The 26,675-nt window shown below is 37.1% G+C and overlaps 1 protein-coding gene across 2 annotated transcripts in view; it reads right to left on the bottom strand.

Annotated features, from left to right (window-relative positions):
* The window catches only part of LOC131693210 (BMP-binding endothelial regulator protein), a 277,957-nt gene that overhangs the window by 139,753 nt on the left and 111,529 nt on the right, over positions 1–26,675 (bottom strand). For both annotated transcript variants that reach the window (XM_058980858.1, XM_058980859.1), the window contains one exon: positions 6,875–6,951. In XM_058980858.1, coding sequence (XP_058836841.1) covers positions 6,875–6,951 — 77 coding nt within the window. The remainder of the gene's footprint in view (positions 1–6,874; positions 6,952–26,675) is intronic.

Genomic DNA, 26,675 nt, shown 5'->3' with positions numbered 1-26,675 from the left:
ATAATGGAGATACGCTCATTGAAATTAATTTTCGAGTCAATAAAATCTGCGAGGTCCCGAATAGTTTTGACCTGGGAGGGAGAAACAGACACTACGCACGAAGTGTAAATAAAAGCACTTGTCACGAAGCAAGAAAACTTCCGACAGTAAAAATTGATCAAGGTGGGCGACGCTTAAATGAGCAAATTTCTTTTTGCGTGTCATTGATGCAAGCGTGTGACCGGCACATGACTTCAATCGTGTGATGGAAATAGAGCTAGGAACAGTATAAAATCAGTGAAAGTTTTTTTTCCGGGTGCTTTACATTGATTCGAAGATAAAGTCAGACGACAGATTTGTTCCAGTATTCGAGTGAAAAGGAACACATTTCGGAACGATGTGTCTCACCTTCTATTTTAAAAATAAGATGTTTGTGCCGTTCTTTTCCTTCATTCTACCACAATTTCCTAAAAAATTTCTTGCACTGATTATTAAAAACCGTTATTAAATTGAAGCTGAAAAATAGAAATTAATTTTATAAAAATTAAACTAACAGAATCCTTGACTAAGGAAACTCGCCGGTAGAGACACGTTTATCTGATTTGTGAAATGTCGACCACCATTGAATAAGAGAAATGTACCGGTTTATTTTTCAAATGTAAAGAAGAATCTGAAAAAAGTCCTTATTTATTTAATGTTATATTCGAGTGTAATTTACGATTGACGGCTCCACCTCATATCCCATAGAAACATGTGACGTTATTTTCTTCCTAAGCTGTTCATTTATTGAAATTCATCTGACGACTGGTTGAAAAATATCTATTTGTCCTTTTCACTTCAAAGCATGATATTTTTTAAACAAAATGCCTGAAAATCGCTTAAGTGGTTAAGGTTCAAAAAATATTGCCTATTCTGAAAGTACATACTGACGAAAATATCTGTGCGAAATTTCATCCAGATCGGAGCACTAGAACCACTAAGAACTGACTTATGTAAGAAATAAAACTGTCGCTTTGAAATGACAACAGCAAGTAGCAACTTGCCACTCGCTGGCGCTTCGATCGGCCAGTAATCGCTATACGGGACTTGTGTGCGAACTTGGATACAATGGTGACTCACGCATGCGAACCTGTATGCGATGGTGATTTTCAACGTATTTTTATTTAAATGTTTACATAGGCTTTTCGGGAAAGTTTGTTCTAGCTTATATGTCTCTGTCTCTGTGCTAGAACTACAGCCGTTCGACGCGCGTTGGTTCCATCCTCGTATGTAGTTAACACAAAACATTGAACGCAATTATCTGAGAATGGAGTTTCTTGAAAAGGACCGTTGCGGTGAACGTGACATCTCAAAAACTACTCAACCGATTTTCATAAATTTTGTTTTAAATTGTTCGTATTTACATTCTCGTGTACTTGAATGGTTCCTTTTTTATCAGAATTTATTTGATTTTTTGTAACATTTTATTTTAAATTTTGAACACCTAAAACATAAATTTTGTTATCAACACAGTTCTTTTATCGCAGAATTATTTTTTTAATGCCGAAACCGTTCAAGTACACCAGAATACATTTTTATTATAATAGCTTACTTTCTTTATCGATTTAAGTTGAGCGGTTCGTCTGGGAGAGTGTTCACCGTAAGCCGCTGTGAAAAAATGCGCTTCAGTCACAGCCAGCGATGCCAGATTTACAGACATGTCTGTATTTTACAGACTTTTGATGTCTCCTACAGACGTAGCCAGAGATCTACAGACTTTTAAAAGGGTAATAGTGTTTAGTAAAATTGCACTAGAATAACTATTTTCGAATACGAGTGATTCCTCCAGAATAGAATTCTACTTTCAATCTATTTTTAAAGTAAAATTTTAGCGTAACTAGAATTTACACAATCATCTACAGACTTTTACAGACATTTTAGTTATTCTTCTACAGACATTTCAAAAAAACATGTGGCATCGCTGGTCACAGCAGTGGCCTGTTCATATAAAGTTGTGACAAAATTATAAAAATTGGTTTATGTGGCTATAAATCGGGTTTTTAACTAATTTTGGGTCGCTGAATCCATTTCTGATATCAGTTTTGAAATTCCATAATTCTTTTTTCGACTACTTTTATATAAACCCATTTGAAGGCGTTGGACGTTAAAGGGTTAATATACACGTTAATTACAGAAGTCAATCATATCGGATGACAGAAATGGTTGACCAACAGGTAAAAATTACTAATTTTTCAGTAGTATGATGTTCTGTAGGCAATCAATTTGTAAGAAGATTTATGAACTACAGGGCGTCTCCATACGGGTATTTTAAAAAACATAGACATAACACCTTCGGCGCAAAAATGCGTAAGATGAGGCTTTTATATGTTGGAACTACACTAATTTTTGAGTCATATTGATAATAAGTGACCCATGGGAGACCATCTCAAAAATTGGAAGACGTATAAAGATAAATTACTGAACTGACATTGGATTTCTCAATTAATTTTTCTTGGTGTAGGACAGACGTGGATCATTTTTGTGCAAAAAGCTCACATCTATAGTTTAGCATATTCATTCATCTTTTCAAAGAACTCAAAATAATTCCAATCGGCCGTGTACTTCTTGAGATATCGCCATTTGAAGCTCTAAGGTACTAACAAATTTAATGAATGGAATTGAACAGAAACCCTCGGTTTTCATCCGATTGTGGTAACATTTGGAGATACTTTTATTCAAACTGGGAAAAAAATAAAATAAATATTTTGAAAAGAATTACAAGACATTCATTTTTGAAGTTTTGTCACTCGTCGTGCCACCAGAGACTAATTGAGACGGAGGACTCAAGGATTTCCCATGGTTCAAGTAGTACTAGCACGGTCCCCCGAAATGTCAAAGAAAGATCGGTACTCAGCACTCATTCCCTTACGTTATCATAGTATGCCTTTGATATAGGCAATCGTCTTCGCGTGACTATAGTAACATTAAACAATAATAAAGAGTAATAAGATTAGTCTCTGGTGCCACTGTGCGGGGACGCGGCCATAATGCCGATAATTTGCAATATTTTTTTCATACAACTTGTTTTTATTTTCTTCGATAGTATGACTAACAAATTGCCTTTTGCTTTTCCAAATAAAATGACTCTTTTAAAAAAATCACGAACTTAAATATATGAACTGATAGCAATTTGGGTTGTAAACAGAATCAGTTTCTACGTCTAGAAAAAACGTCATATATACTTTTAGGTTGCGGACCATTTGGCGAACTTTTTTCACTTTTGATTGAAATTTGACAGTTCCAACCACAAGAGCGACCCATTCCAAATGTTGACCAATGGATAGGTATTTGGAATTGACAGCTGTGAAAACAGCTTTAAATTATGTCACTCGCAGCTTTGGAGCTTAAATATCCACTAATGAAATAGCCGAAAAAATATTTGACATAACATGTTTTCGTTTTCATATTTGCCCTTTATTTTCTACTGAAAAATATCGACAACCTAAATAAAGTACAGAAAACTGTTTCCACCTTTCTTTTCGCATCCTCCAAGAACAATTATTTAACTGTCTAACTGTCAATTTTAACCATGCTATACAACAGGGTTATTTTGCAAATAACTTTCGAAGTGTAAGTTTTTAACTAATAAATAAAAATAGAATATTTTAATGAATCGAATCATCTGATTAAGCTATGAGCACCCAAACACTAAAAATATTATGTCGATGTCAAACCTCATGTCGAATTAACTTGCTAATTTTTTTATCGAAGCTTTGTTCATATTTATTTGCATGAATCTAGAGGCCTACGTTGATGATTTTCATTTTTTGAGTACACCCTCAAAAGAAACTTTAAACTGGGGCATCGCCAAATCTGACGAGTAAAGTGTCACTCATTCTAAAATTGTTTAATGAGCCACAAATTTTTAAAACTCTTCACACGATTTTCGTCATTATTACTTGTCTTTACTATAGATATGAAAATAGATTTTAATTAACATGTTTTAAATACAGGGGGCGGGCATAGCGTGGTAGGTAAATCCATTGCCTTGTACGCAGCTAGCCTGGGCTTCGATTCCCAACCCCGCACATAGGGTTAGAGATTTTTCCAAAAGAAATTTCTCTAGCCCGAAAAGAGGCGAATGACCCTAAGATTGAAACCTATATAATAAAAATAAAAAAAAAGATTTTAATACAAAGATGATATAAATTATTTTAAAACAAAAAATATTTTTGAATTATCAAAAAACCTGCGTCTCAAAATATTTGTTTTATTCTACATTCCCATTTCTTGGATCAGAGAACATTTACAGCGTCGTCTCATTTCCACAATTACATAACGAGCATAAAATATACGTTAGGCATAGTTCATTGAACATTTAAGCGACGATACAGAATTACATAATTCAAACATCATAACGACTTTTTAAGATTAATATTTTAGACAGCTTTTTGGAAAGGAATTTTATACGGTAATCGGAAGGGAAAAGTGACAGATAGGTCCAAGCATATGAAACTAGCATAGTCACTAAAAGTAACTGGTTTGGCGGGCCAGATATTCATGGGGCTGGAAAAGTAGTATCATTAACCGGAAAATTTATACGAAGCAGTATCTGGATAAAATTCTGCTGTCTCTCCTGAAGTAGCACGATTATTTGATGCGTTTTCGATCGGATTAGGCATCCTGGCATTACGTAAAACACGTTGGACTGGTGTGTTGAAAACCAGCAGGTTGGGTCGAAGAACCAACATGCAAGTGCTCTACCCAATTGGAAATATTGGGCAGTTGTCAAGTGGAACCTGCCGTTGGAAGCAAAAGCTTTCTTTTTACATAGCATGTTACAAAAATTCTTAAGAGTAATTTTAACTATTATCATAATAGTAATTTGTCTAAAACGAACACTATAATAATTATCATCATTTTAATGTTTACTTTATTTTTTGATTCTTATATTTCATAACGATCTAGTATTTTTGAGTGTATTTATTTACATTTTTCTGCTATTTTATGAACCTAAAACGGTGTTGATTATTTTAAGACATTTTAATTGATGAATAATTAACCTAGAATGAGAGTATGAGGAGATGAATCTAATTAAATTTTTACAGACACCGTTTTTAGATAATGATGGATAATTTCCATGTAGCAACACGATTATTTGGTGGTTTGGTCTTGGATTTGTAAGGAATCTACTAATTGGGATCTAGCTTCACGATACTCGAGCAAATTCTCATGGGTTCAAATACCATACAACCCCATAAAACTACCATGAATGTGGTCCGCGCCAAATTTTACAACCATCAAAACATCATGAAATGGTCTTGAAAACCAATAAATACACCAGAAGATGGCTTTAAACGGGATCTTCCGGACCACGGTGATGGTGTTTTCATGGGTTGAACCCATTTCAAACACTATCAAAACACCATGCAGTGGGGGTGTATTTGAACCATCATCATGGGGCATTATGGGCTTTTCATTTGCTCGAGTATTCAGTGGCCGACCAAACAATATACTCAATGTCGTGATCCCGACTTACATCCAACCCTTTGAACCATGCCTTCGTGGATACTTTAGTGGTAATTGAGTGTAGCCATCGTTCAAGATCTCCATTGTACCAAGATGTCTGCCAACTAGCAAGTGTTCTCTGACGAGAAGCGCTATAAAATTCATTGAAAGCTATGGGTCTTTCATATATTTCACCATCTAGTGCATAAACCTTTATATGGACAGAGGCGAGTTCTACAATCTTGAGAGGAACTGGATTCGGAAGTATCTAGTATTTTGGCGTATGCAGGAACATATCTAGCAGGCGTTATTTCTCTTGACATGTGATTGAAATACACTGTCATGAATCTGGTTTGGGATTGAAGCTCGACAAGTTTCAATTACTAGAGGATTCATAACCTCACATCGAATAAGTAAACGAGAGGAAAGATCCCAGAACCGGTCTTTTAAAAGAAGAACTCCAGCTAGTACTTCAATGATCACACGGGTCGACTGCATGCGACCTAAGGTGATTCGTAAACAACGATACTGGATTCGTTCCAGTTTAATAATGTGAGTGTTCGCAGTTGAATGGAAGGTGTTCTACAGTGGTGTAACCCTCAAGTAAGAAATTATCAACAAATCTATCTAGCATATCCTTTAACCTTGTGAACACTGTTGATTAGGTCGATTGGCAATTGACATTGGATTGTATTGATATAAGATAGTCAGCAAGGAAATATCATGAAAACACTGTGCAATGCACCAAACCCATCTTCACGAGGTTACGTAAACTATAACAATATTCGATTCGTTACTAACAAGTTGTCTACGATTTGACTTTATTAGCATGTTTGGTATGTATCGGTCCTACAGAGGGGGCAAGCCAAATCCAATTGTAGATGCCTTGTTAGAAACGAATCGAATATGGATGTGTCTTATGCGAAAAAAATAATTATCGACTAGACAAAATGTGCTCCAAACCGTCGATCTAGTATTGGACTAAGTAGTAGTATGTTTAGTCTATTTTACCACACCATTTGTAGCTAGTTGGTTGAAAGCGGCAGAGCTTCGGTTGTAGTACTTTACATTAAGATCGGTATACTAAGATGAACAAAATTAGGAGCTTTGATTTGGCTAGATTGTTTGCTGGTTGGTTAATTATAATTACTTTGTTTCGTTACGTGTCTATAGTCTGGAGTCAATACCATTTGGAGTGAATGATCAATGCAAGTTTTTTCTTCTGTTGCTATTATATTCTGATCGGAATTGCTCACCAGGTAATATTAACCCGACTTTGTGAATTTTTAATATAAATTATGTCAATCATATTTCAAATAATTTCTAGTAAGTCAGTCACCAGCTGAAAATCTCGCTAATGGAAACATAGAAAGTGATTTATAGTGTTCACTATAAGGCTGGAACTTACCTTACAAATGCATTTGAAGCACGCCATGTCGATTTTGACCTCTTCACCTTCGTTCATGCAAGGCTCTCGAATACCAACTGCAAAGAGACAGAGAGGAAACAAACAAACAAAAGTTATGAAAAGTGTCGACGTGATGGGTTGGCAGTTATGTAAAAAATACTCAGCAGAATAGTACCGATTGCAAAAAGTAAATGAAAGATCTCGCTGTATGTCGCTAGCGAACGTGTATCTCGCAGCCCCAGCGCAGTAATGCTTGATCTCGGGTGGTGATGGCGCGACATTTGACTGTGCTTAATACTGTGAAATGGCGCGTAGTTGAATGCGAATTGGTCAAAGTGCAAGTTAAGCTGGAACAACTGACTAGTGATTAGGGCGTAAGATCCTTCTGTTAACAAACGTTTTGAGGAAGAAGTCAGGATGAACCGTTGCATGCCAAACATAGCTGTGAATTCTAACAACTGGTTTTCCGGTCATTCTCATAAATTTTAACTCTTCTATAGTAGTTTCACAATAATCGGCGCAAAACAGGTAACTAGTATTCGGGTATCATTTTCATAGAAAAAAAAAAGTTTACGTTTTAGATTGATGAATGCGCTTCAGTACATCACATTTCTCTCTTTTCCATATGTCATGATATTTATAGGAACTTAGTAGTTCGAGCAGCGTCTGTTATCCCTTTTCAACGCTCAACGGAACTGCTTTGTGTCAAACAAGTAATTCCACATTTTTAGATTAGATTTTATAGAGTTCATGCGCAATCTATCGGCAGTAGACTTAAGTTGTGAAATAGTGGGGTACCCTGCCTAAAAGGCTTCAAAATAAGACAGATGATTAGATTAATGCGTTTAAAAGGTGCACACATTTTCTTCTGAAATAAAACTATATCTAGAATTCGAATCGGGATCAAAATAATAGGGATTCGCCGAATGTTGACAAACAATTATCAAAGTCACGCCGCTTCACAGTTCGACCGGGTGCAACCATAGTTATCGATAGGTTTTGAGCGCGAGATCAGATCTATCTCCAGCGTCTGTCCGTCGAACAGTTTCGCCGGTTTTCCTCGCTGCTGCTGCTGACACGTTTTACAAGGGAAAAATATGACGAGAAGAGAAGGAAAAAAGCACAATACACAACTTGGAGCTCATGTTTCATTTAAGTAGGACAGGGTCAAATATATCATTATGATGGTTGTTTTTTTATTATTTATCTATATAAAATGGATATGCTTCTAGTGCCAGAGTTTTCTCGTGTGAACTCGATGCTTGGCGAAAACTGAAACGACAAATAGGAAAAATGGAATATCGCGAATGAAAAGTTATTTTAAAAAAAATGTATATCTGCCGTCATGCTTGATGGCAAATGTCAACATTGTTCGAGTTTATGATTATGCGGTAAAACTAAAGTTAAAGAAAAATTTAACCAACCTTCAAAATAATGTCACGTACATAAACATAACAGACTTGCTTTTATATTCCATGCCAGAAGATTTTAATACAGTGATGACTCGCTTTTTAACATCCTCTTGTGGTATTTTAGGCTGAGAAATTTTTTTTCTTTTGCTTTATAAACCGGAACGGTTAAGATATGCTTTTACAGTTCATAGACATAGCCTCATAACCCATTCTGATTATTTAGTTTAAAATTTCTTTAAGGGGGGTTTCCAGTGCAAAATTTATTTTGTAATTTTCATTTTTAGTCATTTATTTCTAGAATTTGTGTATGGTATTGTATTGTACTGATAATTGAACCGAAAAGATATGGGTTTTTATGCCAATTTGAGAAGAATTTGCTTCACTCAAACTGACTTTCCCCATCTTAATACTTAATATTTTATTAATACCAACAAGGTCAGACGATAAAAATAAAATAAAAAGAATGTAATTTTGCATATCTTTCATCTTACAGATAAGGAAAATATGTCCAAGAAGGGGTTTATTCGAATATTACTTGGTTAGTCATCTAGAGCCCATCAAACTTATTTCCAATTGAAACCGACAAAATCGAGTCAAAAAACTGACAAAATCGGAGGCAGACATAATTGGGGGCTCATACAATCGGGTCTTAAAATTAAATAACATGATCGGCAGTTACTGTATCAATAAATCTTCTTTTGAGAGAATCCACAGTAAGTACGAGCCTCAACCAGAATTCTTGCTAGTACTTAAAGCTTGTAAGCATGATTCTCCATCAAATGTTCGCAGTGGTCTGGTTCATAATTTGGGGATAAACAGGTCTGTATCAACAACCCGTAAATAAACAACAATTGAAGGATGCTAAGTCTGCACAGTTATCACTAGCAACAAAGCTATCGTGAGTATATGAACCAGTTTCAGAATAATATCAAGCGTGTTGGTCCTATGTCAGTTTACTCCGGAACTTGTTATATAGTGGTGTAGAATCTGACCTAACGTTTCTTTCTCTTTAATTAAGGGAGTCGCGGCGTCATTATAACTCCCTCTCACCACAATCTCCAACCGTTCGTTAACAGATTGTACATTCTACCACATCTGAAACGTGGCGCCGATTATTCTCATCCATAAAACTGGACGCAATCATAATGTTGTGAACCCTTGTCCTGCTGTGCTTTACATGCTTGGGCAAAATTTGGCTTCGCTTTGGCTTCGTCAGAAAACAGTATCCGACGTCAAAACTTATGACCTTCACTAGCGAAACTATTTTGAAATATAGAAAAGTGAAACGGAATAAATGCGGTTTGTGTGGATTTCTCAAACGCGTTCGACAGAGTCCTTCACAACCTGGCGATAGCTAAGATCAACCGCTTGGGTCTTCCGGAATGGATAATCTCACGGCTTATCCAAAAAATCTTATCTTAATCAATTAAAGGAGCATTCGTGATGTTGCAAAGCATTCGTTCATCATCCTTCAGGCGTACCTGAAGGTAGCCATCTTAGCCCATTAGTATTCACTCTCTTTGTTAACGATACATGCTTGCGGCTGAAATCTAAAAAAGCTACTGTATGCAGACGATCTGAAATTATACCATGATGTAAGAAAGTGGACTGTGGCGCTAAATGTACACGAGAGGGAAATGTTTTGGTTGTACAGTCGACGCTAAAGCGTTGATACTTTTTTAACCTATGCCAACGTTTCGATCTACTTCAGGGTCTTTTATTTTGCAAAAACACACTTTAGGCAAATATTTTGACAAGTATATACAAAAACTCACTGGTTTATCATCGGCAAAGTAAAGTTGTGTTTAGCACACGGAGAAATTCGCTAGTGAAAGGATGGGATTTCGTCTGTAGTCGATAGACAGGTCTAGAAGAAATGCATTTAATATTCATTTTTGCATCAACTGTGCATTCACCCGCCGAAAAATCTGTTCAACGTCGATCGAAGCTGTGTTGTCTTTTGCAGGGCTTTGACGTGTTATACGCAACGCAAAATACATCTTCAATTTCTATTTCGATGGAAAGTAAAAGTGTTCAATTTTGTCGATTTTGAAAAATGCATGACATGTGCATGTCTAGGAATCATTCCAAGCAAGTGATGCGACCTGTAAAGTTTAGTTAATCTTCGAGTGCACGGTCATTCGAAAAATATGGTACATATGTGATTCAAAAGCCACACACAGTTTTGTGACATTTGCGCAAATTTATCGAAATTATGATCACTAACTGATGAAATAAATTCGCGAATAGAACGAAAATGATCATTCTATGCATGAGTTCATTGGTCCATTTCTACAACGAAGTATTTTCATGCATTGTAAAAAGTTGAATGACTGGCGTCCAAGAGGGGTTAACTAATATTTTGCATTCTTGACAGTAAATGGAAAAAAAACTTCCGCATTTCCAAATTAACATTGTTTTTATTGTTAAAACACACGATTTTATTAGAAGTACATTGACCCAGGTTGTCTAGAAAAAATAAGATCGTTGCATGAAATACCTTTCTTATCAGAAGCATTTCCGTAGTTCGATGGAGTAACCCCGGGGTAACCCACAATTCACACGTCATTTCCTTATCTTTCGTTTTAGAGTTATGGTGTCTTTGGAAAAGCTGTTGCATAGCATCTAGCGCTTCATTTGATCATTTCATATTAGTTCGGCATTCAATCGCTAGGACGATGCTGTTATCAGCTTTTTAATGGAACGAGATAGAAAGATGGTATCTACGATAAAGTTGTATGTCAGGTAATTATAAGTGTATCATCTGAAGAGACAAACTTACTAGGTCCTACAAGTTGTGAAATATGGCGCATTTTTGAAAACATAATCTGCGAGTAAATTTTTTAACCGGACATGCTCTATCTCGACACATATAGTACATTTCTATCCAGCCTTATTAAAAAGTTGATAACAGTGTCGCCCTAGCGTGTGACTTCCGAACTAGTATGCTTCAATGCAAAGACGTGACACTTTCACTGGAATTTTCGAAAAATTACGCTCAACAATATACATTCATGCAAGAAATATATATTAGATAGAAAATGACTACACATAGCAAGTATGTGAGCGGCACTCACCTTCAGGAACGACTGTTTTGGCCGAAACGTCAACGTACAATGCAATCCAACTAAAATTAGTATTATATCGAGTTCACCGACATGACACCGAGCTACAACATAACATTTACTGATGACGAATCGATTGGCTATCTTTTCTTAAAACCTCGGAAAAAGTAACGAGAAAATTCGAATTTCATTAAGACACAATGTGGGGTTAGCCCCTTTTGGACACCACCCATTGAGTTGCTTTCTTTCATTTCACGAACTGAAAATATGGCGACATGATGAACGAAAAATTTCGTATTTTATTTATTAAGTGTGCATGGTATGAAAGTTTTCGCCGAAGTCGAATCTATTTTTAGTCAGTGAGACGAAATGTTTCGTTTATTTTACTAAATGTTTGTATATAGCACGAACCTTTCGTTAGTCGCATTTTTTTTATTTTTGTTTCCTTTATTCTTTATTTTCTTTCTATTATGTGATTTTTATACATTTGTACTATATTCTTCTAGTTGGCATTCAATGAGTGAATAGACCGAATATTCATAATCTTTACAACAGAAGAAACTAGAGGCGGATAGAAAAATATGTTATCGATTAAAGTAAAAATTCTCCGAGTATTGAGTAGTAGAATGATTGTGGTATTTTTTGTTCGTGACAGTAACGAAAGGGTTTTTACGAAAGTTACATGCCGTGTCGTAGTAACTATTTTTTATGAACAAAAATTGTGGGGTGTAATTTTTGCCAAAGAAAGCAAAAAACCTCAACAGCGCAGAACAAATTTCTTGGGTTGATGACTGATTTATTCCGTTAATAGCAAGAATTGTTCTATAAAATACAAGAAAAATTTCGCAATATTAGTATAATAATAATTCCTTTCGCAAAGCCCCAGTCAACCGGCGAACTGTGTTTTCTGTCAGTGTATTGCTGGAGCTTTCGGTTTGTTAATGCAGTATTTATGGAACCAATAGATTCGAAGGGTTGTCTTCCAGCTGGGTGGCAGTTGGTTTATTATATTTATGAGCAGAAGGGAATAGTAGTTTTCATTCTAGGCAATTAGCATCCCTGCTATGCTGATATTTACGCGACTTTTACCCAGCAGACTGGCCTCTGTGTGCGAATGGAGGTTCGAGATAATGACACCCATTCGCTTGTGGTAAAAAAACTGCTTACATTAGAAAAGGTACTCGTCAATATTTGAAAGACTTTAGTGTATTTTATCGAACAATTTGTAATAAGCCTACGAAAGTCGTTTCTTGGATTTTACGAAAAACTAGTAATGAAAATTAAAGTGACCTACGAATGACTCAGTGTAGTCACGCAGATACCAGTGAAAATCGTTTGTTATTGTCCTATGAACTATCTTCTTATTGCCAGTAGATAAATGTGGTACTAAAATCAAAGCAATTTCAGTTGATCACTTCTATTCAAAAACGACCCCGACATTAGGAAAATTGTTTATAAAAAGCTTGATGCGTAAAACCGATGATTTCAATATATCGATGTCATCAAAACTAAACGAAAAGCATGAGTCACAGTCACCGAGTGCAACCAACAAACAGTTCGAATAACCATCGAACGTCGAAACAGGCGTGAACATTTGTCACTCAAACTAAATATAACGCCTGTCAAAATGAATAAGTAACGACTATTTATTTTTAGATCCACCTCGTATATTTTTAGCCAATGATACACTTAACATATGCCGAGTAAATAGTGGGCCCACCACGTAAAATGTCACGTTCGCTGTTGGCCAAATGTTGGCAAAATTGAAAGCTCTCTTTCTCCGGAAACCGCATTCGTACTTTCGGTGCTGATGTTGTTGCTGTTTCGTTGCTTCGCAGAGCTCTGACCTCTGCTGGTGAAAACGTAAACAAAAACAAACTAGAACGCCACAAAATGCTGAGTAACAGCTTTGCATGCTCCTCGAGGCCGTTGTTAACTCCCTGAGTTTGGGGGCGTGCGAAAGTAACGTGACTTTCATAATCAATGTAGTGTACGGTTGTAGCAAAAAGCTGTGTGCTGTGTGTCAAATTTCGTTTTATTGGAATTGTATTAAAATATATTTCAGGGGTTTTACGAAGTGTATAATTCGTTTTAATGTAAAGCAAGGTTGGAGAAAGTGCGTACCTAACGATTTTCGTATTATTAACTAATAGAATAAAAGCGCCTAAATGTCTACCTAATTACAAATTGATATCTTCATCTCACACCTTCAAAACGTATTACTAAAAATCTCTTAGATTTTTTTGCAATTCGAAAAATAATTATATTTTATGAATACTCAAAAGAGCACTTTTGCTCCATAGAAAAATTGGGCTGAAGAGAGTTAACTGGATAACTAATATTACATTCAAATTTATCTTACTGATGTATACCATAAAATACTCATGCGAGTTATAGTAAAAATACTGTACCTTTTCCGATAAAAATTACGGTTATGACAATGTACATTTCTGTTATGGGTTAAAATTGTGACATGATTTTTATACATTACAGCAAAACAACACAAGCATCACATTTATGACAAACCAGCGGTTGATGCTACCACAGACACGTTACACTGAACATTTGTTTGTTGTGCCACCTTGAAATGTTGTAAGAGCTTCCAACATTCCCTGTATGCTGCACACATTTACTTTTCTCATCCGATGCAGGTCCAAGGTTCAACACAAAAAAATAAGATGCTGGTTTGAGACACTTTTTTCGATAATGAAAACCAGTCAGTCCGATTGTTTGACGTGTAACTCTCAAGCAAACAATATGTACATCGGTAAGTGTATGAAGTGTAATGAAGTCGCAAATATTGACAACCTTCCGTTTCCTGTCGAGTAGAAGGCACTCAACATTTAAAGTCAAGACGGATACAGGTGTGCACATTTTTTTGTGTGTGTGTGCGGTTGTCATTTTTTTGACGAAGCCGAAAAAATAAGAGGATATGAAGAAGAAAAGCACAAACAAATGACGTAGTAGGCCTTTCTGTTGCCATAAGTTTTTTTCGGTTCGGACATGGTTAATTTAATCGTTTTTTTTCGAGGTAAAAATTGTCCCTAAGTGTTGTAATCGGAAGATCCGAGGCGAAGCTCATCCGGATAGAATTTTACAATAACATTTACCCTACAAAATACATAAATAAAAACAATAAATATTATAGTTATTACTGTTTCCACATTGTTCGATGCCAAGTTCTCACAGTAGATTTACAAGAAAATTTCATGTAACAATAAATTTCACTGTTCAGCAAAAAATTGATACAGTTCATTTACATTAAATTTTACTGTTAATGTTAAGATACATAACCATACATAACCCCCCTTTTTCACTGTAAAAGTCTATTTTACATTGAAATTTACTGTAAAAACGTTAAAGTTTATTGTTTTTGTATTGTAGCAAAACACTAAAATTTACTGTACTATCACAGTGAAAATCATGGTTTTGTTACTGTACATTTCTATTCGGGCGGCCTTTTCTCACTTTTCATCGTGCGCCAAAGAATGAGGATGCTCATTCGGATGTTTATGTTTACTTTAAGGGACCCGGCCGCCATGCTTAACTTTGCAAGCATAAAACTAATACTTGAGTGTAAGTGTTAAATGTTCCCAACTTTCTCTCCATCTTGATTTAAAGGGAACGGAGAAAAATTTCCCAGAAGTTGACCGGGGGTGTTTTACAGACAACTGTTATGGAACAAAATAATAATCGTATACGTCATTTGTCACGCAAAATTCGCTGTGATGGTGGTCTCATCATCAATAACGCAGCACTAAAGAAGCTGAATCCCTCTGAAGAAGACTCACCATCTCTATCTTATTTATCTGTGTCATCCCAATCGAGCACGAGACTTATCAAAAACACTCAATCCGAAGAAAATCGTTTCGAATCTGGAACGAGGGCCATTGACAGATCTCGTGCGCGATTGGAATGACACTGACAGATAAATGGTAAACAAAGCTAGACGTGTCGAGTCTTTATCCAGAGGGATTCAGCGTCGTTACGCAGCACTGTTCGTGTAGAGTTTCCGGGAGCGCTTTTTGGTAATACAGTGAAGTCCCCTTTACATCAGCCCCTTGGCATATTCAGGCTTTCTTTCTTTCTTTCTTTCTAATAAACTGAAGGTGTGTGTGTTTGTGTGTTTATACAACCCATCTTCCACTGACCGGTAGTTTTTTTATGGACGAAACTTGTCTTCATCTATTTATTGACATATTCATAAATGTAAACATTTTTAGCCCTGGAGATGAAAGGTGATAATATATTTCCTGATTGTACATCATATTAACATGATTTAATCCGTTCCACAATATTCCGCTACGTCACTCGGTCAGTTGCTGCTTGTCTCCAACCTCTCAGGTGCCCGATACTCGCCAGGTTCTGCTCCACTTGGTCCAGCCACCGGGAACGCTGCGCTCCTCTCCGTCTTGTACTTTCCGGTTTGGATGTGGAAACCAACTTGGTGAGGTTGTTGTCCGGCATCCTCACAACATGCCCCGCCAACCGTACCCCTTCGTGATTCATCCTTCTCCTCCACACGCCATCCTCCTGCACACCAGCGAAGATCGTTCTCAGCACCCTTTTTTCGAAGACTTCGAGTGCTTGCAGATCCTCCTCGAGCATTGTCCACGTTTCGTGCTCGTAGAGAACCACAGGTCTAATCAGTGTGTTGTACATGGCGCATTTCGTGCGGTGGTGAAGCTTCCGGGATCTCAAAGTTTTGTGGAGCCCATAGTAAGCACGACTTCCAGAGATAATACGCCTTCTGATCTCCCGGCTGGCGTTATTGTCCGCAGTCACCAATGAGCCTAGATAGATGAACTAGTCAACCACTCCGAACTCGTCGCCGTCGATCGTAGTTCTACTGCTCAAGCGTTCCCTATCGCGATCGGTTCCGCCAGCCAGCATGTACTTCGTCTTAGACACATTTATCTTCAGTCCTACTCGCGCTGCTTCGCGCTTCAGTCGGGTATACAGATCTGCTACCGTCTCCTTGTTTCTACCGATTATGTCCACGTAGTCAGCGGAGCACACGAACTGTCCGGACCTCGTAAAAACCGTACCCCGCATGTTGAACCCCGCTCTTCGCATTACACCTTCCAGCGCTATATTGAACAGCATGTCCTGCATGCCCAACCCATCGCTTTATTTTAGTCCCCTGCGTGTTTCAAACGGACCCGAAAGGCCGCCCGAAATTTTGATTCAACACCTTACACCATCCATCGTAGCCTTAATCAGTCTTGTCAGCTTCCCAGGGAAGCCGTTCTCGTCCAATGAAAGGTGATAACTCTACTGTAAATCCAACGACCCATTTCAAGAATGCCTGTTTCTACACGTACATTCTGAAGTCGCTTTCATATACAACAAGTCCCGCGCGAATACATCCATGCATCAAATGGATACATGCAATGCATTCAAACTTCTAAAACAAAAATATATCATTTTTGAGTATATGCAAAATATTATGGGAATTTACATTAAAAAAAATAACATGAAACAATCTCACCAATATCCTGCTGTAATTTTTTACTACATTTCCGCTAGTAACAATCAATCAAAACGATGAGTCAGACAGTCAAGTGTAGATGTCACTGTAGACGCTACCCTGTCAAAAAAAATGCGGACGAACATGGTCAGGCGATTTAAAAAGTTTGACGTTTGACTCAACTCGCCTGTGCTAATTGCCCCTAGTAACAAATGCAATTTGCGAATGCGATTTAAAGGCAATTTCAATACTTTGACAAATTTTCTGGCGGCTGAAATGGACTTGGTTGTTTTTTGCGTTTTTCAAACATGGCGGTTCATGTTTGGCTTAAGCTTAAAATTGTTTTTTGAACAATTGGTGTGTTCTCACTTGTATTTTGTTTGTCTGGAGCACTTCATTTAGCCAACGAATGTAGAAAATTGTGGAATCGTGTGGAAGTATAGTAGAACAAGATCTCTGACCTAAAGTCTTAATGAACGTCAGATTGTGATAAGTTTTGGTGTGCAATACCAATTTCACCTTTGATTCTTCCTATAAGTTGGTGGTGATTACCTACTATACTGGTAAGTATATGTGAGTAGATAATGAATCCGAAAATAAATATTATTTTTAATTTTCATATTAGGCAATTAAGGGCGATTAAATGGCGCGTTCAATGAGCGTTTTGGGAGCGAGTTAGGGGCGGGTTGGTCAGCAAAAAAATGACGACGTCAAATCGCCCAAATGTTGCATTTGAAATAGCCTCCTAATTGCCAGCAATTTGCTGGAAAATTGAAGGGCAATTAGCGCATCCGAGTTGGCAAATAGCCCCCCGTTAGTCAGCAACTTGCCCTTTTTGACTGGGTAAGAAGAAATAACGGGTGCATTTTTGGGGGGTCGATTCACGCATATGCTTGTCAAAACTATTTCAAGTGATGATAAAATCACTACACAATATCGGATTATTCTCGCTATATTTTTGCAGCACTTCACATGTGAAACGATTTGGTAAACGATTTGTCTTGTATTCCAATCAATCGTCCCTGAAACTTAAAAAAAGCGGACGAACTTAAAACCACGTACAAGCGATTCGGCAGTGTTGCCAGAGCCGTCTTTTCTTTCAAATAAACTGAAGTTGTTTAAATATTCTTCTTTACATACATAGCCCTTCTGATTATTTTCTATAAATTTCTCTTAAGGAGACCTTAATCTCAATTAAACTATAGTCTTGTTCGCAATAAGTGAAAGATCGATCCGCAGCAGACAACCATCACAAACGTATCACGGCCGATTAGGCAACTGCTGCAGCTGCCGGTTGAACTGATAGCAGGACGAATAAGCATTTATCGATCTGTTTGTGCCGTTATGTTTACAAGCCACGAAATGTGAATGTTCTATCTACTGAAATTCGATTTTATGCAAAATATATTTGAACATTTTTTTAAATCTTCGAAGGAAGCCCTTGAAACAAGCTAAGTTCAGTTTGCTTCATTCATCAGAAATTGTCCAGTTAGCTATAGCAAAAGTTTTGGTATTTTCTACTAGCCACAACCTAACAATCAAAAGAAAAATTGCAACTTTGAGATACCGGTGGAAGATAAGCGACTATCTCCCAAACCTTTTAGTTATCAGTCTTTGTTTCTTATTGTCAAATGTGGACCCGTAGAATATTGTATACTCGATTCAAATCACTTTGTGTGTATACCCCAACCGCAGACTTTTCCCTTCTTGAACAGGATTAAGCATCCGCTTACAATATGAACTTTCTCACGGAAACGCCATCGTCGTGGTGATAAGTTTGCCAAACACAAATTCTTCTTCCTTCCCGGATGTGCTCGTAGCTTGCCCAGCCCTCGTTCACCGTCACCAATGCGGTGGGAACGGTCCAGCTAGTGAACGTGAGTGAAGATTTTATAACGCTTAATCTCGTTGTATATTTGGGCGGGACAAACAGCCTCAGCCGGTGTCATGATAAGTACTACCATTCTCATTAAATTAACAATGAGACATGCTGATGAGAATCTACAAGATGTCAACTGTATACTCGGCGATGGGAGAGACCCCGCAACGGTCGTCGTTTGCGGGAAGATCCCGGTACTCTGCACTGCAGCGAAGGACCTGACGCTGAAATATGGAATTATCTGGACGTCTGGCTGTTTCGCGACAGGACAGCCGGAGATGTAGATTTAGAGATACGGAGCCGGTTCACATTTTTGCTGTGTCGCAACGATCGGGCAACATTCGTGGATTGGAGAAGGAAAGGCTGCAGGAGAAAAAAGCACTGCAGAGGTGTCGTTTCTGGAATGAAAACGTAATTCGAACACAAGATACGTTAAAAATTTAGCAGGTAGTTGACAATAAGCCTATGCACGCGTATTGGTAAAAATATTCATAAAAAAATTTGTATTTCTTCTGGCAGGAAAAAAATGAACAGCTCGTAAAAATTATCAGATAACTTTTTGATACAAACTTGTTAGCCCATTAGATTTAAATTCAATAAAAAAATAAAGGTAGTTAGATGGCTTATAATCTGAGTCGAGATGAATTAGTTACCAGCCCTAATTCAAATGTGTCAAAGATAAGTCAAACTCGTCTTTGTTGTTAGTGTGCAGGTGATGGTCGTTCCATGTGGTCGGTGTTAAGTCAGACCGGACTAAGTGACAATTTATTGATTTCGAGAAAAAACGAGTTTAAAGTTTAAATCGCAGCATCCTTTACATTATAATTGGAAATTAATTTTCGCCAAACCTCCTACTTATTGTTAGCTATTTCAAGTCTGGCAAAAGTCGAATGTAGCTGAAGAAATTCTTTATGCAGTGCTATCATTATCTTATTTTTTATGCTTTGCGACTTAGTACGGTCTGACTTAACACCGACCATGTGATGAATAAAAACAGGTTGAAATTAAAAAATAAAAGATAAAGAGTAAAGTACAGAGATTATTTAAATCATTCAAACTTAAGGGGGACATCAGGTCTAGTGGTAAAAAAATCGACTTTTTTATCCGCTTAGTTGTTACTATTGGACCTCTAGAATAGTCTCCAGCAATTTCGGTGGCCATGCATTCCTCGCGTATATTTGCTATAATACACACGCAGATTTCAATCTATCGGCAACAATTTTCGAAAAATTGACAACGATAAAAATACAGTGTAAACAATACACAATCATCTAGCAAAAATGCGCTACATTATTCAGATGATCGGTGCAATAGTTTTCGAGAAATCGCATATATCACCAAAAATCCTTTTTTTTTTTTAATTTCGAAAATTTGGTAACCCATCATTGTAACATTTTAGAAGAGGGTCGAAATATACCTATTTTTGGTTACTCTCTCCATAGAGTGTGTTTTATTTAGTAACATAATGCTCACCACTACCCTATATTATCTTTCACATTTCCCCAATTTTGTTTTTGCTCTCGTGAACTCGTTGCGGTAGGTCTAGGTACAAGGTGAAGAAATTTCTGTCCCATAGTTGTGTTTAGTTATTAAGGTCTATAGACTATAGTTAGGTCCCAATTCTCTGCTTGCTGCAAAATCTAGAGCTGAATCCGTTATTCAGCAACGGTGAGCTGAAAAGTGAAAAGAGGGGGTTGTTAAATCGATTCCTAACCTTGAAGTACAACGTCGCAGTACCAAAATAGCTCTGATGGAAAACGTTTTTTCGCTGGAAGGTAGCAGCCCGCGAATGAAGATTATATACTGCTAAACTAGTCGCGTGTGCGTACTAGGACATTTCATTCCCGCGTAAGTGCCAGCCGGTCGAAAGAATTGGAGAAACTATCCGTCAGTCACAGCGGCTCAGCAAGGGAGAAAAGGATTAAAGGTAACGTTGAAGTAGTTTATTTCCCTGTTTCTTTTTTGTTGTGATTACGAAAATCTGGAATTACTGGTGGAGTCATCTTGGCCGCCCTGTTAAATAGGGTCCGCCGGGCAAGTAAATTAGAATCCAAGTTGTGGGGAAATCCCTACTCACAAGTTAGATCCAAATTTGAAGGAAATAATAGGAACTCCTATTCAATTTGGATCAGGTATTACATTCTATGCGCTTGAAAGCTTGCGAAAAACATCAAAGCAAATGAGCCAAACCTGTTAAAAGTAAGAGGTTCGATTTATTTACGTACTATTAATTATCCAATATATACATATATATATTCATTTTTACTTATGATTTCAACTGAACTCTGTGATATAAATAATTGAAAAAAAAATCCTCACAAACCAATATCAATCATAACAATTCAACAGTAATAAACTCAATAATGATTGCACCTAGTGCCTCCTAGCCAACAACCGGCATCACCAGTAAAAAGGGAAATGCCGATGAAGAAAGGAACCTCCCCCCCCCCCAGGTTGATGGATTTGACGGTATTACAAACATCATCAAGCATATTCCGTGCATCAGTGGTAAATAATCTTTGACAGACAATTGACTTAGGATGGTTATTGCATTACGCCTCGATAGTGGTGCATCGAGAAGACCGAAAGGGCTATAGGCCTTTTGACATTGAAAATGTCTTACTGGACTATCTGGGGCAGGGTGTCATTCTAAAATCTAAAATCAAACGATGTCACGTTTTTTGCGTCACTATTTTGAACGCTAATAACTTTGTTATTTATGAACGGATTTCTGTCTGGTTATCACCAAACAATTCGGAATTAACTGAAATTATGTTTTATTGCTCTAGTGTTTTTGTATTTCAATAGTACACTATTGAAAAACAAGCAATAGGCAGCGCCGTCAATAGGGAGCAGCTTAGTGATCCAAACGAACACGAAAAGTTATAAATAAATGTGCCGTGTGCCTGTTTGAATCAGTTGTTGCTCTTTTGCCAGATAAATAACATCGTGCTTATAGCGTCTCGTACGACAGATTTGAGCATCCAGCACACTACGCTTCTATGAATGACGTCATCCTCGACTATTCAAAGAATATCATTTCTCGAGTGATTTCATTCTCCCGTCGAACGTTGGGCCGTAAAGAAGAGCAGTAGCAATCATGAATGTTGACAATGCGCTGCGATGAGTGCTGCATTTGATCACTGCTACCGCTGGGGGTGATCCGATGTAAATAGCGCGCGGTTGGAAGAGTTGGCAAACCTCAGTTGAAGCTGACTAATTGTTCCATTCTGCATGTTATTCTTAAATTAAAAGCCCTTTTAAGGGCTATAACAAACAATGAAGAACAAATTTGAATATTTCCAATCATTGACAGCGATAATCCAATTGCGCAGTTTATATTCGTTATTTGTTGCTTGCATACGCGCAAACAATCTGAAATTTGCAACAATCTGTTATTTGATTAAATTTATCCTTCCCAAACCATACAAAAATGTGCAGCTACTTAAAGTACATTTCCAGGCTGAAATTGGTGAAAACCTGTGATTTATTTAAAATAATCTTTCGTAAACATAATCCAAAATTCTGCAATGTTTCAGAAAATTGGAGGATGTGGCAACACTGCCAACTAGCGAAAGCCGTACCAAAAAAAAATCCGCAAATTTTTGTTCGTTATTCTGCATGAAGGCAGTCCTTCCATCAACAATGCGAAAGTGATAAAAGCCGATGTCACGTTTCAAACTATCAGTATTTCAAATTATCTGTTGAAGGTGAAGGTTGTTTGTTTCTTTCCAATTTTAATTATTTATTCGATGTAAGTAGCGCGCGGCTGGAAGAGACGGCAAACCGTTGTTGCGGCTGACTGATTGTTCCATTTCGCATGTTATTTTTGTAAATTAAAAGCCCTTTTCAGGGCTATAACCAACAATGAAGAACAAATTTGAAAAATTCTTGACAATGACAACGATAACCTAATTCCGCCGTTTATATTCGTTACTTGTTGCTTGCGCGTACATTGACAATCTGAAATTTACAACAATCTGTGAATTGTTTAAAGCTATCCTTCCGAAACAATACAAAAATGTACAGTTATTTAAAAGTATATTGCCATACTGAAATTGGCGAAAATCAAACCAAATCCAAAAGTCTGCAATATTATAGAAATCGGAGGATGTGAAAAATACGCAAATATTTTTTCGTTATTCTGCATGAAGGTAGTCCTTCCATCATCAGTGCGAAAGTGATAACGTGATGTCACGTTTCAAGCTATTTCATATTAGATTCTGAAGGGAAAGATTTCTTTTTATTTCGAAATATCTATCTGATGTGAGTAGCGTGAGAAGGCAGGCCTTGTTTTGCAGCTGACTAATTGTTCCATTCTGCATGTTATTTTTGTTAAACCAAAAGCCCTTAGTTAGTTTAGTACTTTTCATTCCATAGCACGCGTGTTTGTGAATTCCATAAATAGTCCTTTTCAGGATTCCACCAATGGACTCCAAATATAGAACATTTCAGAGTTAATGTTAATTAAACCACCGAATATATAAAGATACATATGTTAAACTTTCTTCGTTTACGAATAGTTTGAGTTATGACCAGTTATTTTTCTATCGTACTTGCAAACATTTAATTTGATAGCAGGTATTTAAAGATAGATGTAAGATTTTGTTTGTGAGCATCATTAATTTATGTTCCCATTTCGTGGATTTGAATAAAACTTTTTTAAAACTTGAATTTGTCACACTACAGGTTATCGATTTTAATTTAAAAATTCAACAATTATCTCTAGTGAAGAATAGCATGCCTGTGTGTAGTTCTGAAACAGTCGATGGCATTAAGATTTAATTTAGCCACGGATAATATTGCTTTCTCATAAAACTGACTGCATTTTTAATGTCGTCGTGGTCGTGTCTTGTACACAACCCTTAAATTTTTTGATGTTTTGTTCTTTTTCATACCTTGCACCAGCCTAAACTAACGATCAATCATCAAAGAAATGTGAAAGTAAATGCCTATTGGTGTTAGTATAGTAGTAATTATAGTTGTTAAGTACTAGTGTATAATTGTTATATGCTAGTCGTATGTCTATCTGTGTATGTGTTTGTCTCAGTGTGACAGCTAGGTCAGGAAATGAGTGCAGAACTGGCGTATATGATAAAATAGTAAATTTATTGTTCCGCGTGCATTTTTTCCCTTCCTGGGATTCGTTGGTAACTTTTTTCCAATGTTCAACTCGAGCATTCGATTCGATTCATTCGATTCATTCGGGAAGATCGGATTGGATAAGGTACAATTAACTTAGCGACGCACGTGAGTCATCCATTCCCGGTCAGCTCGGTATGACAAAATTCTAATAGAATGCAATTGTGGTTTATGGCAAATCAATATCATTTGCTGGCATTTAAATGAGTTTAAGTAGCTTGATTGCGAGTTATATATATTCATTTCTTCCATTTTATTAGTCTGCTTTTGGTGTACTTCTATTACTTTGCTTTTCCACTACACTTGTATGTCAAAAGAATAACGGTCAGTTTATATGCTTCTACTTAATCTCGTTGAAACTTGTTTATATTTTTCCTGTATGCTATTTTTTTCTTTTTTACTGCATCTTAAAATAAATTCATACACTCACAAACTAATTCAATTACATATTCTCTTTCATTCCACACGTACAAACGCTCGTGTCATTCGCGATAACACAAATCTGGTCACACAGGCAAACATGCAATTGCAATTATCCACACATACTTCCACCTGCGATCACGCAACCAGCGACTAAATGAACGTTTTAGCACTTATAAATTTATAAACGCGGTCTCAAGAATCAATCTACAAACGCCCGTGTTCGCGCGATCATTAATCGGTTACGTCAGGAAGTCCCTACTCTTGACCCTAGCAGCCTAGGTCCATGCCTTCCATTAGACCAATCAGAAAAAAAATATCCACTAGACAACACATGGTGATATGACCGGGAACACTAGTTACTTGGGAGAACTATGCGAATGGACACACGGTTTATAAAATCGCATTTATCTACGCTAGCACACGCGACATAGAAACGTTCAAGCGACATACAAAGGTCCAAGTCTCGACAAACATATGATTACGGCCTAAAAGCCAACTGTCAAAATCCACTTTGAATGGAAATTCCGGACAAACCGTTACTAGCTGAACACAGTTCACAACAGTTTATGAAAGAGAAAACTTTTCTCTTTCGTTTACTACCAACATATGTGATTGGCATGTAACGGTTTGTCCGAAATTTCCATTCAAAGTGGATTTTGACAGTTGGCTTTTAGGCCGTAATCATATGTTTGTCGAGAAGTGAGCAATGACGTTAACTTTAAAACGCCCGATGCCTTTGCAATGATACATAAAGATGATCATCCACGACCACCTACGCCCAAGATTTCGCAAACACAAAAACGTTCCGATGATTTAACGAACGCTATAGCACTTATAATTTGATTACCGAGGTTCCAAGCGCGCACAAATAAATGCTCTTTCCCACGCGATCGCCAACACACCAGGCCCAAACATTCGATCCGAACACTCTATGTCACAATCAGAATCACGGCACGCTGTAATTGACCTTATTTTAGAAAGTGACATTCCCCGTCTCGTCTGCAATCGTAGTGAGTGATTCTGACGGGGAGCCCTTCCGAGAACGATTTTAAAGATTTTCAACCAGATCTTCGTGGAATTCTTTATTCTCTGTACTCATGTGTTCGTGCGATACTTGTCGGTGACTTAGTAGAATGTATAAGTACAACTTTTGAAACAGAATACTTTTTCAAAAAAATTACAGTTGCAATTCACTTACGGATTGATCATAATGATCCTAACAAGATGCAAGCATATGGACTTAAGTTGGGCAGCTTACATGAATTACCTAAGTACAGCAGCGATGTTACGATCAAAAATTGGATATAGGTTAAAAGTTCCGTAATTCATCTTAGCTCCTCTATTCATCCTACCCATTTGAGCACACTAATTAGTGAAGTGTCTGCTATCTTTGTTCAACGCATTAGCTTAAATGGTAGGGTTAATGCGTTGTACTCGACTTTTTACTTCACTCATACGTGAATGTTTTTTCCCGGTCAAATTTTTCATTGTATTGCTTCTGAGGAACGAAGTAAAGTTGTTGACACATGGGACGGGACGTGCAAAGTGAAAAAGGTAATGTCATCGCAAACCGTTTTGGCGATTTTCATTTTCTTGGTATTATATGATTGTGGGTAGTATTGTTATATCCAGACTATACGCAAGGTATTTTACGAACATATATTTTACATGTGTTTCAAATTCTGCTTGATAGTTACGATTAATATTGATTTGCACAGCTCATACAAATTATAGCATAATTCATGTCACGCTTGAGCTATGTGATTTTCGGCTTAAATCTATACCTCATCGACAAAAATCTGCTCCTCATCGGCACAGCACTATTATCGACAATTGCTTGAAATTATTTTACAAACGACTTTTTCCCTGCAAAATAACAGCACAATCGATAGGGAAAAAGAAGACTGTCTTCGCATGTGTCGCCACAGGTTGAAACCTATTTAAGCGCAATCCACTGACAGTTGACCGAGTTATCAACGAAGTAGTGTGAAATCCTGACTAATGAGACGAACAAGGGCTCGTTTACTCTACATGAAGCTAAAACTAGAAATACAACTGGTTTGGTATTTGAAAGCTTTTTTGAGTTATTTACTGGTGCACGACGTGCAAACCTTATTCCTTAACGGTGGAGTGGAAGAAGAACTGTCATAAATTCACACAAAAGTTATAAAAGCACGACATAAAATATCAAAATACTAATATAAATTTTCCTCGTACTTTGTTCGCTGTAATTCGCAATACTTTCACAGGATAAGGAAACTTTCAATTTGATTTTGCAAGCAGTTACATTAACATGGACGAAGTTGTTATCTATCTATTTGTCTGTGAGCGTACATCATCAACGATTATGAATCTTGTCACCCAACAGAACCAGCATTTTCCAGCCATCTTGGCACCGGCACCGAACTGG

Source organism: Topomyia yanbarensis, chromosome 3 (assembly GCF_030247195.1).
Source record: "Topomyia yanbarensis strain Yona2022 chromosome 3, ASM3024719v1, whole genome shotgun sequence".
Lineage (NCBI taxonomy): Eukaryota > Metazoa > Arthropoda > Insecta > Diptera > Culicidae > Topomyia > Topomyia yanbarensis.
Note: the sequence above shows the minus strand (reverse complement) of the source record. Positions and strands in the feature narration are given on the sequence as shown.